This window comes from Passer montanus, unplaced genomic scaffold (genome assembly GCF_014805655.1).
Source record: "Passer montanus isolate IOZ18808 unplaced genomic scaffold, ASM1480565v1 scaffold128, whole genome shotgun sequence".
Classification (NCBI taxonomy): Eukaryota; Metazoa; Chordata; class Aves; order Passeriformes; family Passeridae; genus Passer; species Passer montanus.
Window position 1 is genome coordinate 634898 of NW_024359610.1, and position 13114 is coordinate 648011.

The 13114-nt window shown below is 52.1% G+C and overlaps 1 protein-coding gene across 2 annotated transcripts in view; it reads right to left on the reverse strand.

The window, feature by feature from the left end:
- The window catches only part of GPD2 (glycerol-3-phosphate dehydrogenase 2), a 44497-nt gene extending 31402 nt beyond the window's left edge, over positions 1-13095 (reverse strand). Inside the window, exons 1-2 of one of the 2 annotated variants that reach the window (XM_039698669.1) lie at positions 12922-13095; positions 3745-3852 (exon numbers count right to left, since the gene is read on the reverse strand). In XM_039698669.1, the coding sequence (XP_039554603.1) occupies positions 3745-3846 (102 nt within the window). In that variant the 5' untranslated portion in view covers positions 3847-3852; positions 12922-13095. Of the gene's footprint in view, positions 1-3744; positions 3853-4340; positions 4396-12921 lie in introns of those variants that run through there. The other variant, XM_039698670.1, reaches the window with a different exon arrangement.
- Between the last annotated feature and the right edge of the window lie 19 nt (positions 13096-13114).

The window sequence follows — 13114 nt, forward strand, 5'->3', positions numbered from 1 at the left end:
CTCAGTTCAGATTATATGGTGCATGCAGCCTAAATATTTTTGTTCAGAATTATTTGCTCATTCCTCAGCAGTATCATGATTTAAATGCATTAGTTCTGTGTCCCTCTCTCTACTATAGAGCTGAAAATAAAATCGAAAAGCTAGTAGCCATGACTCAAGGAAGTGCATATTCCAAAGATAATGAATGGGCAGGCTGCTCCTGCAATCAGGGGTGATACTGACTATAATGCAAGCAGCTCATGAGAATCCCTTAGGACAGCAGCAGCCACTGTCACTGCTGGTGTGGCACAATGCAACCGTGGGGAAAGTGGGGCTGGAGACAGAGTCCTCCACCTCACACTGAGGATCTAATCCTGGAGCTGCTCCAGGGCTGCAGCCCCTCTGCTCTGGGGCCAGGCTGGGAGAGCTGGGAATGCTCCCCTGGAGAAGGGAAGGCTCCAGGCAGAGCTCAGAGCCCCCGGCAGGGCCTGAAGGGGCTCCAGGAGAGCTGCAGAGGGACTGGGGACGAGAAAGAAAAGAGTTATAAGAAATCCTCCCAAGCGTGGTGATCCTGTGGGATCAGCCCTGTCCCCCAGCCCACAGAGCTGCAGTGCCCAGCTGTGCCCAGCTGTGCCCCAGCTGCAAAGGCAGCAGTCTGTGCTCAGTGCCCGGTGCTCACAGGCACAGCAGCCCTCACACAGAGCCCTCAAACAGCCTCAGCTCCCCAGGCACTCCTGGGGAATCATCAGCACTCATCAGGGTGACTCCTGATGAGCCTGCTGTTGGCACACTAACATGTGCCTGCTGGCACAGATGGGCACTCCTGGGGCTGGGAGCAGACCAGTGACTCCTGATGAGCCTGCTGTTGGCACACTAACATGTGCCTGCTGGCACAGATCACCAGAGCAGGGACGAAGTTTGGGAGCCCCAAGGAAACTCAGCTGCCTCGTTATTCTTCTGGCCATGGAGTTGTGCCCATCCCTATGTGCTCCTGCCTCTTGCCCTGCTCTCTCACTGGCTCTGTCAGCTCCAGCACTGCTATAAAACTTTTATATCCCCAAAGTACAATAAAAACATATATAACAGAATCCCAGGAGGGTTTGGGCTGGAAGGGACCTTAAAGGCCACCCTGCCACTGCCAGACAGCAGTGACAAGCAGTGACTGGGAACACTAAAAACACCCTATCTTGCATGTGTTTGGTTTGGCTGATCAAGCTCAGTGACATGGGATCAACTTCCACCAGCTCTGCAGAAGGAAAATCCCCACCTCCTAATTTAGTTTGCACTACATTTCCTGAGAAATTTCCTAGCATACTACTTAACTCCAGGAAAATAACAGAACACCAGAAAAGACAGGTTTGGAGTTCAAGAAATACTGGCATCAGGTGGGTTTGACTCCATGTCTAGGTTTGCTTTTAAACCCATTATTTACAACAGATGGCTCCTAGCAGAGCCCAGAGCAGAGTCCCCAGGATCCAGCCCCTGGTATAGCCAGAGTGTGCAGATTAGCCCTGGAATATAAGCAGAGTGATTAGTACCAGGAATTGATATAGATATGATGCATCTTGCTGTCAATTAAATGGGGGAGTGAAGAAAAGCTGCACACAGGGATTCCATCTGCAGTAACGTGATTAGTTTGGCAGTGAACAAGTGTGTTTACTGAAATAAGCAATTGCTGTTTATATCTACAATTTCTCAGGCAAGAGTTCCCTGAATGGTTTTGATTACACTCTTAGTGAGAGGAATTTAGTTTGGCAGTTTGAATTTAATCATCAAGTTATAAAGTGATCTAGTAATCCATAATCCAGTGCTCTCGTTAATTTGCTACTGTAAATCTCCAGGTAGGTTTGCAGAGTCAAATTCATCATCCTTATTCATTTAAACAAAAAAAATACAGTAATTAGAACTCCCCAAAGCAGGCCCTGATGCATTATCATGTTATCACACTATTGGATTCACCTTGCTGAGCAATTCCTACTGACCAACAACGCACTCACACACCAGGAAGAGCAGGACTGGGAAAGGACAGCAGAATCCTATAACTCCAAACCAAAGCACTGCCTTTCCCCTTAGTGATCATGAGGGGAGAGGGGAGGGGAAAGCCCCCAGTGGTCTCCAGTTCCAGCTGGCATGTCCAAGAACACCCCATCTCACTCCTGGCACCAGCCTGCTGAGGTGGATTATTATTTATTATTTATTATTTATTATTTATTATTTATTATTTATTATTTATTATTTAATGAGATGCATTAAATAAAGCCCAGAACCAGAATGCACCTATGCAGTCAGGGAGCAGGAGGATCTGGTACTTCCAGCTCTGTGTCCCCATCAGTGCTGGCAGTGCTGGGCCATGCAGGTGTCTGAGTGTTCCAGGCCAAATTACAGAATTCCAGAATGCTTTGGGTGGGAAGGGACCTTAAATCCCACCCAGTGCCACCCCAGCCATGGCAGGGACACCTTCCACTGTCCCAGGCTGCTCCCAGCCCTGTCCAGCCTGGCCTTGGGGACCCAGGGGCAGGGCTGGAATGACATGAGCTTTAAGGCTCCTTCCAGTCCACACTGCTCTGGGATTCAATGACTCAATTCCAGTTGCATAAATGGGACCCAAAATGCCAGCAGATGTGTGTGCACAGAAAAATTAGTTGGGATAAAAGCACAAGTGGTTCTGTAATTTTGACTCCATGATCATGCTCTGTAAAACCCTGGGGATTAATCTGTCTCTGGAAGTTCATAGAGGCCATCCATCCCCAGAAAAGAGGAATTCCCTGAATTCTGGAGTGTTGCAGACAATATGCAACAAGTGAGCTCTCCAGGTGACTTTTCCCTTCCACCCCCTCTTATTTAGCAGTCCTAAAAGCTGCAGCTGCCATTTCTGACAGTAATGAAGGCAGGCTGTAAAACCCTGGGATAAAGACTCTGGAGAGAACATTACCAGCTTGGAGCAAGGCAGGCAGCCCGATGGGGAGCTCACTTGAAATGCTGGGGTTTATTTTCTGCAACAGTATCTGAAGCCATAAGAATCTTGCCTTATCCACTTCCCAGCTTGGCTCCCCAGACATGACTCATCTCATTCCCAGCTGCTCCTCCTCCCCACAGAAACAGCCAGAAAAGGGATTGAAACACTGATGTGGATGTGGGGACATGGGTCATGGTGGCTGTGGCAGTGCTGGGGGAATGGTTACGGTCTTGGAGGAATTTGCCAACCCTAACAAGTCCATGGTGCAATGATGAAGAAGGGAGCTCAAGAGCACAGGCACTCCAGCCCTGCTGGGAGGAGCAGACACCCAGGGAAATCTGTTTTCTCCAGCACACAGACTGACACGGGGTGTGCTGCTTTCCTGGGACAGGGCTCCAGCACCAGCCTGCCCTGCTGGGGGAACTGACTGTGTCCATGGCCCCTCAGCTGGGGCACAGCCCTGCAGGGACCCCGGCCCACGGGGCTGGGCTGTGCCCACCAGAGGCACCAGCAGCCTGCCCTGTGCCTGCCTGGCACACGTCCTGTCCCCTGCCCCGGGAACCCAGCACTGTGCTGAGGCTGGGATGTCCAGAGGTAATGCTGGTGGTTTCAATTCCAGCTTCTCAGCTTGAAAACGCTGCGCAGACAGCGCTTTTACTTCAGTCAGGTCTTTCCACTCCTCCTGCAACTAAGTAAAGCCCCCAGTGGCAGCCAAAGGTCATTTTTTAAAAACTATTTGTACAAGCCTGACATATGCTGTGACAGATTTTAAGTTTCCTATTTTATCAAAAATCGTAATTAATACTTACGTGTTTGTTTCTATGCTGAGAAAATTGAGAGAGGCCAAAAACTGTTGCTATGGCACCTCCTCCAATGAGAGCAGTTCCTTTCACTGCCTTCTGAAATGCCATTTTTTACTGGAAGAAAAGAAGATAAAAATTAATTGGCAGTTTTACCATGTCAGGATCTGGTACACACAGAATAAACCATTTGGAGAAACTAATGACAACGTTGTGACAAGTTGAAATTTAGGGTAGCAATGTCTTAATTAGAGATTTTCACTGCAATATTAGTAACTTCTAAACAAAGTCTAGACAGAGGCAAGCCACAGTGCTCTGGTGTTTGCTGAGAAAGCTGAAGGATGAAAGAGTATTTAGATCAGAGTAGGTATGCACACCCCACAGTGACCCTGAGTGTGACAGCTACGGCCAGTCCCACGGAAAGGCAGACCAGGAACAGCCTGTCCCCAGCCACAGTGCCACCAAACCCTCGTCCCAACAGCACAGCAGATCTGATCCTCCTCCCCACCTCCGGCAGCGCCCTGCCCGTCCCACGAGACCCCTGCTGCAGTGCCTGCAGCCTGGCAGGAGGCAGCAGGAGCTGCCCAGAGCCCAGCCCGTCCTACCCCGGCTGCACAGGAGCAGGGCCCGCAGAGAAGCGGCAGCACGCACAGGGACAGCACTCGGTGGCACTTCACACCCAGCTCCACAGGGCTTGCAACCAGCCCTATGTGGGTCAGGCAAATTCCTAACAGACCCAGTGTTCGGATCCTGAATGCCAAATGTGCACGGGGCTGACCTGAATGTTAAGCAGGCCCAGCCTGCTCCGTGCTCCCTGGCGCGGGGCTGGAGCTGTCAGGGACAGCATCCCTCCCACCTGGGACACCCGGGACACCCCGTCCTGGCCACACTCCCCAGCAGTCCCCAGACAGTGATTTAGCACCAACGAGCCTTAAAGCAGGGGCAGGCTGTGTGTGTGCAGCCCTGTGCCAATATTGCAGCACCAGCTCTTACCAGGCGTGGGGAGCAGCCCCGGGTCAGCAGCAGGGAGCCAGCTCCCCATGCCAGGCTGGGCATGGAAACATGTTCCCAGGCTGGAATGCCTCAAAGGAAGGAATTCCTGGTTGTCAGGGTGGGCAGGCCCTGGCACAGTGTGCCCAGAGCAGCTGTGGGCCCCGGGATCCCTGCCACTGTCCCAGGCCAGGTTGGACACGGGGGCTTGGAGCAGCCTGGGACAGTGGGAGGTGTCCCTGCCATGGAACGAGATGAATTTTGAAGTCCCTCCCAATCCAAACCTTGACCTCATTCCCTGAGCACTTTGCCTGCAGAACACCCAGCGTGGGGGAAATCCCCCACGCAATTTCTGGTGCAGGCACTCAATGCAGAGCTGCTGTGTGTACAAACTGTGTAAGGGATCGTGGACAGAAGGCCAAGACTTGCAGCTTGCCTTGGACCTGTCCTGAGACTTCACTTCGGACACCAGGGACACACCTGCCAGTTACAGCATTCCTCTCCATGGAATTCGAGCACAAGGTACACAAACCACTGACCAAGAAGCTCAGTGACTGTCACCTATACCCAGGGGGATACAGCTGTTCCAGCTGAAGGGACATCAGACATGCCACGGGGCACAGCTTTGCCACTTTCCTCCTGCAGGTAGCATCTCTAACACCCAGAAAGGGACTCCCTCAGTGCCTCAGGGCTCCCCACTCCTTGCCTGGCCCCGGGGCGTGTTGCATTAGCTCTCCTCGGAGCTGAGAGCCGATTACAGGCAATTCTCCCGAGAAAGGAACTCTCCCAGCAGACCAGCTGCTCAAATTGCCACATCAATCTTGCTCACCATCCCTAAGAGAAGCTTATTCAGGAGAGAAAGGAAAATAGGGCTTAGCATAAGCCACTCTAGCACAGAGCCAGACAGGCATTCCAAGCAGACTGTGCTTTTACACCTGGAGCAGCTCAATTGCATCCCGGGAACGTGAGCCCGCATGTCTGAGGATGGGTTTGGATGAGGCTGGGTGAGCTCAGGACACTGCAGGGGGGCAGAGCCTGGGCACTGCTGGCACCAGGCTGCCCCAGGCTCTGCCAGGGCACCGCACAGCTCTGGTTCCTCCCGAAAGGAACGGCTCTGCAGGCAGCAAGTGGCACACGAGGTCTCCTCTGGAAAGGATGACCTGAACACTGCCTGGTGGCCACAAGCCACAGGGAAAGGAGAGGCTCTGAGCACACACTGGTGGGTTTTCCCCCAGCTCTGTCCCAGACGGCTGAGGAAGGCTGCTGCCAGCTCTGAGCAGGATACACCCGAGGGCAGGTGACAGGGAAGGAATGCAGTCCATGTGGTTCCACGGAGGCTGTACCAGGGAAGAGCCCACGCTCACAAACCCCTCCTCTTCTGGGAGCAGACACTGAGACCTGCCTCTCTTCCAAGCTGAGATCAATAGCTTGTGACAGAAATGGGATTTTATTTTAATGAAAATTATAATAGCAACCAGCATGAGAAGCACTACAGTCAGAATGACATCTTTCCATCACGCAAATATTCTGAATCACCTTTAAAAGCGGCTCAGAGTGTTTCGGCGCTGTCAGTGCCATCTGACACAGTAAATCTGCATGTTAAGCCTTACCCTTGATTTCAATAGAAGCCATAAATGGCACCTTTGGACCTATGGCCTCACCTGGAGGGTGGGCTGAGGTCCCTGACAGGCTCTAGAACAAGCTGTGGCAGGAGCAGGAGCCCTTGGCTGGCGTGGGAAGAGCCAGGAGCACGTCACAAGGAGTAGCTACTGCATAGAGTGATCTGTCCAAGGAGTTCAATATCCCCAGGGAACAGTTCCCAGGAACAGCTGAGCACTGGTGAAGATTCAGAGGGACATTAGCTCAAACCGCTATTAAAGGATTCATGATAAGAAGAAATAGGCTTTAAACTTGAAAGGACACAAAGGGGCAGGGAGAGCAGTCTACACAAAATGGAAACTACACAAAAGATTTATCAGCACAAGTTCCTGCTTTCAATTTCCAAAAGTTAATACAAACCCTGGTCACAGTAGGAAGTCCTTGGTGCATTCCTTAACCATCAGTCACACTCACTTGGACTATAGCAACATGGAACAGCCACTCCCAGAGGAGTCTCCCACTCCAGACCAGGCTGGTGACCTGCTCCCTACCTCGGCGAGGTCCCCAGGTGACCCTCCCCAGGTGTCAGGCCCTGGACCTGCTGTGTCAAAGGCAAGGGCTCCACTTCAGCAGTTAATGCACTCCTTACACTGCTTTGCTTCCAACCCCAAAACCCTGCAAGGCACCACTTACACCCCGGTTTTTGAAGAAGGGATTTGAACAGCCACCCCCAGCAGATGCCTCCGCACAGCGCATCCCACATGGCACACCTCTGCCACCCGCAGCCCTCACCAGGCTGGCACTGCTCCTGGGAGTGACTTGCCTTCCTTACTTCCCGTAACGCCCGGCCCAGCCAGCTGCCAGACTGCTGTCTGGATGCTCCTGGGATTGTGCAACCCACTCCCACCCGGGCAGCAGCTGGCTGAAAGGGAAACACCGCTATCGCCAGCGCTTCTCCACTCGGGTACCTCCTAATTACAGAGACATGGGGCTGGAGCTGAGCAAGCCATGGCCAAAGCTGGGGAAAGAATGAAAGAACGAGGGAAGGGGAACTACTCCTAACTACAGAGACATGGGGCTGGAGCTGAGCAAGCCATGGCCAAAGCTGGGGAAAGAATGAAAGAACGAGGGAAGGGGAACGGTGGGAGCGCAGCCCCAGAGCCATGAGGAGGGCGAGGCAGGATGCTATTGCAGCAGAAGTGGAGGGACAGATGGATGGAGGCTGCAGGGCTGTGCCGCAGCAGCGTGAGCCGCCCCGCGCTGCCATCAGATGCGGCTCCCAGACGCACAACCCGAAAATTGGGAGGAGAAACCCAATCTGTTATGCTGGATACCCGTGTGCCTTACGAGGCCATTGCCATGGAATCCGGGCGCTTCGCATTCCATTGCAAACGAACACGTCTAATAAAGTGAGTCACTCCATGCAAGGCTTAAAAATAGAAAACTTATAATCACCTCCACTATGGTTTGCATAACCTGCCATTGGCGCAGGAGCATTGTCTAATTCCTTCCTTCCCAAAGCTGCTCAGGTAAGTTTTGACGATGAGAGGCACAGACTGGTGTTCCTCCACGCTGAGCTGAGTCCTGCACTGCTCCTGCCTCTCCAAGGAGCTGCAGTGCTACCCTCAGCTCCCTCCAACCCAGCTCTCATCCCTGTCCAGGACCACTCAAGGCGGCCACGGTGACAGCAGCAGCAAGGCCAGCAAGTTAAGCTCTGACTGGGGTACTTTCAGCCTTTAAAGCTGTACTGGTCTGTTACCGGCAGTACCAGGGTGTGTCAGTGCAGGAAGTGGCCAACTAACAAGAAAAGGGGATGTAATCAGAAAATAGCCCAATTAGCATACTCTTAAGCAGGTCATCTAGCAAGCTGTCTCGGTGCCTTGGAGTGCTGGGAGAGGTTAATGTTACACGGGATGACAGGCCACAGCAACTGAAGCAGCTGGAAAGGAACTGAATAAAGCTAAACCAACCCAAGCTGGAGATGCTTCCCCTCAAGGCAGATCTCTGGTGAGGATCTCTGGTGAGGATCTCTGCCAAGGAAGGGCTCCAGAGGGTCCCACCACAGCACAGACACATCCACCCTCCAGAGCCTCCCCTGCAGCCTCCCTGGTCACCCTGGGCTCTCAAGCACAAGGCAGGGCATTGCAATTGAAGTCATTATCCAAGCCCACCTCTCCAGCCAAGCACAGGAACACAACCTGCGATATCCATTCAGCTCACAGGGCCACCCCACAGCTATGTAACACCCTGCATGCAGGACCTGAACTCCAATCCCCCCAGGCCACCCTGTGCCGGGAAGTGGAAGCCAAGCAGCACTTCACTATATGGGGAAAGTCCTTCCCACGCTCCAGTACAGGCAACCAGCTCAGCTCCCATGCCCAAAAGTGGTTGTAGCACTTGTCAGGCACAGAAATAAAGGAGAAACAAAGCAGAAAATAGGTATCTTATCCTCATTCCTCCTCTTGGTCCTACTGCTTCCAACGGCTTCATCTGCCTTCAGTACTCAGACACCAAGATACTCCCACCCTGCTTTAGATGGCAGGACAACTGCTGTGAACTCTGTCCCACAAGGAACAAACTTTTTTAGCTTCTCTTTCGAATGTCTAGTGTTTCAATTTTAGCCTAACCACTTCTTTTTCTTCTGCTTCATCACCCTCCCACTTGGAGATGATGAGGGGAAAAGTCCTCTGTGCAAATCCCTCTTGGAATCTCAATAGCAATAGTCTTGCCACAGACAGTAGCATATCTCTGGGGATGAGGCAACACTGCAGACAGGGATGGCTGTAATCACAAGGACTGTATCTAAGCACTAACAGGAATACAAAGACTCCAATGTCAACAGGTCTTTTGAGCTTTCCCAGCATACAAACATTACAATATATTTATCAAGTTCTAGATGAAAATATTTCAATTCCCTCCTGTCCTGGTCTCCAGCCTGATCACTGACTAATGCGTGCAGGATGATTTCCATACTTTTGTGTTCTTGTGCCAATGTTGTTTTAACTTAAACTTCTCAAATAGTCACTCTTGTTTTCACTGCTGGTGGGGGTTAATATCAGCCATCAACACACACACAATACAATGACTGTAAGCCAATTACTGCCACTAGAAAGAAATGCTCTTGTCAGATACAGTTAATTTATAGCTGTTTTTCCCTTTTTTATATATATTCCTCATTCCCCTCATTTTTAATGAGGATATTGGAATAGACAGTCTGCCAGTTCAACTTGATCCCAACACTGGCACTTTATCCACGCTCTTGCTTCCACTGCCTAGCCAAAGACTCAAGGAGCAGGGGCTAGAAAACAAGGTGTTTTGCTTTTTACAAGACTGGACATATACCTGCACACACAAACAGGAACCTGCTCAAAAAATAGCTACAAACTAGGCGGATACTTAGGCGTGGCAAGGAAGTAGCCTAGTTTTATATCCTGGGATACAGATTGAGACCTGATAGCACATGCAAATCTAACCCTGGAGGAGGGGCCTGCGTTCAGAATCACTCTGAAATCAGAATCAGTGCTTCGCTTCAGAAGCTTTGCAAAGCAAATAAAAACAATCCAGGCCAAGACTTTGGACTCCATCCACAGGATCTGGCTGTGATTCGGGGTGAGTTCACCTGGAAACCCCTGGAGACAGAGCTACACGCTCGCTCGGGAGCCTGGCCCAGAGAGAGCCATTTAGGGAGATGGAATGTTTCCAAAATCAATACTGTGATGTTGTGGAAGAGCTCTGATTACAAACTGTCGGTTCCTTACGTAACAAAAGCTATTTCCTAAAGTGAAGCTTTTTGGAAGAAATAGGCTGCATCTCCATTACCAAGAGCTAATTAGTGGAGCCCTAGAGCCCAACAGCTGCTGCTGCAAACAGCTCTGTGGTCTCTGCTCTGCAAGGTTTACCCCAAGTGGCCCCAGTGATCCACAAGCACCCACGGAGCAGTGGAAGTGCAGGAATCCTTCCTTAAAGGGTGATCTACTTCTGCCCCACTTGCTTCAGCTTTCTTTTTCCACCCTTTAATTTTTATGTCACAGAATCCCCAGAAATACTGAGGTTGGGAAAGCCCTCCCAGCCCATGGAGTCCCAGCTGTGCCTGATGCCCACCCTGTCCCCAGCCCAGAGCCCCGAGTGCCGCCTCCAGGAGTTCCTGGGACACCTCCAGGGATGGGCACTGCAACCCTCCCTGGGCAGTTCCAGTCCCTAAGCCCCTTTCCATGGGGAAATTCCTGCTGCTGTCCACCCTGGGCCAGCCTGAGGCCGTTCCCTCTGCTCCTGTCCCTGTTCCCTGGGAGCAGAGCCCAGCCTGCTCCCGTTTCCCACGTTGGCTGTGGTGTCCCTCTCCCAGCGGGTCCCAGGAGGGTGGCAGGGGCAGGGATCAGCACCCTGGTGCTGACATCCTGTGCTCCCAGTGGCTGCAGGAGCACACCCACCATGACACAGCTAATCCCTGCAAAGCCCAGGTGCCAAGTACAGCCACGAGGCCAAGAACAGAGAGTGGCTCAGTTAATCTGTACAGCCAGGCTGGCAGAGCTCTGGTTGGGACTGAGGGTACCCAGCCCAAAGAAAGGCAGAATAACTCCCCAGGTCCCATTTGCCAGCACACAAACAAGCACCAGCACAAGGAAGATATTGCCTAACTGAGCTACTTGCAAATGCCAAGCCCTGTTTTGAAACCATCAGCTACGAGTGGAAGGTGAAAGTCACAACTGCAGACTGACAGCAGAAACCCCACATTTCTTTCAAATGTTTGCTAAAGCTTGCAGAGACTTGTGTGGAGGCAAAGCAGGCAGCAGCAAGGAACCTGCAGGAGCTGTCCTTTGGAAAACTGCTCTGCATGAATGGCCTCTGCACTGACCACATCCTGCCAGCTTCCTAAATTCCTGTCAGGGACAGCCAGCAGGTAGAAATGGATCCCTAGAGAAAATACTACGTTATGCAGCAAGGTCTAGGGCACAACATTGTTATTACTACTGTGCTCCTGTGCACACACATAATTAAGCAAAACAAAGTGTAAATCCACATATACACAACTAAAGTAAAGCTACCAATTAGATACAAGGGGTGTGAATCATTTTTTATGCACACTTGTGCCAACTCAAAACTTCCATCCAACTTCAGACTAAGTAAACTGCTAATGCCTAATGTTAATATGAATAATATTCTGGTTATTGCTGTTGAAGGGGCAATACTGGACTTTGCTTTACATATTAACACAGAAAGATCCTGAACCATCAGACCAAGTCTTTACTGGCTAACCAGTCACTGCTCATCACTGAAAATTACGGAAGAACTGTAACCAAGAATAAGAGAGGAAAAGAAAAGGGTGGAAAGGAGCAGGGAGGAGAAGAAAATGCAGCTCTTTTGGAGGGGAGGAGAGCCCCTGCCTGCCAGCAGCAGGTGAAGGAGCTGCTCTCAGCACACCTGTACTACCTGCTCACAGTAGCACCAGAGGAAGTCAGGGAGGGACTAAATCTGGCTGCTTTTGAACCCAAGCTCTCCACACACACATTTACATCTTTTCCTGTAGAATCAGGCTTACAAGCATTTACTGACTGCTTAACAGAGGCAAGAACTCAGAGGAGCTCAGGACACCAAGCAATGGTCCCACGAGTACGTTCAGCGGAAGTAATAACTTACTTTCATTTTACAAAGTTCAGTGTAACTACAGCTGCGCTATTTTTTACCAGTAATTCTGGGGTTTTTTTTTAATAATGAGAGATATTATTTCTACCAGCTCCATCCAAGAAAAAAAATATAGTTAATGAGCTCTGCAACCTCCTTATTTATTATATATAGATACCTACAGGCACCCAGTAGCTGTCCTGGACAGGGAGACCCTGAGGCTGGACCTCTCGCTGTGGGACACTCTCAGGGAGCAGAGGGATGACCCGTACACAGGACAGCTGCCAGGGGCTCTGCACCGCTTCTGTAAAACTGCCACACTCTCCTTTTTTTTGGTATTTTATTCCCCATCCAAAAGCTTAAATAAAATGGGGAGGAGGCTGAGAGCACTTGGTAGTGAAAGCTGCTGTATAAGATCATAGAATCATGGAATGGTTTAGGTTGGAAGGGAGCTTTAAAGCCCATCCAGTGCCATCCCTGCCATGGCAGGGACATCTCCCACTGTCCCAGGCTGCTCCCACTCCCAGTGTCCAGCCTGGCCCTGGGCACTGCCAGGGATCCAGGGGCAGCCCCAGCTGCTCTGGGCACCTGTGCCAGGGCCTGCCCACCCTCACAGGAAGGATTTCTTCCCAGTATCCCATCTACCCGTGCTGCTCTTGAGCCTTCCACACAGAATGATAAAATCCCAGCACGGTTCGGCTGGGAGAGACCTTGAAGATGCTCCGGTGCCACCCTGCCATGGCAGGGACACCTCCCGCTGTGCCAGGCTGCTCCAGCCCCAGTGCCCAGCCCGGCCCGGAGCGCTGCCAGGGATCCAGGGCAGCATGTGCAGGAGCGGCAGGCAGGATGCGTTCGCTATGCTTTTATAAGAAAAGGCAGCAGCGTGCCGAACGCGCGGCTGCGCCCGCGAGTGCGGGCCGGCCCCGCTCCCTCCGTGCCGCCCCGAACCCGCTCCCACAGCCCGCGAACGGCACTTACTGCGGGAGCGCCGGGAGCCCGCGTCCCTCTGCGGGCTGCTCGCCGGCCGCCGCCAGAAGAGGCGAGGGAGGGCGGCTCTCTCCCCGCCCGCCCTCCGCCTGCAGCAGCCAGCCCGGCTCCCCCGAGCCCCGCCTCGCACACCGCCGGCGCCTCCCCGCCCTGCTGCCCGCCCGGGGCCGCGCTGCCCCGCCGA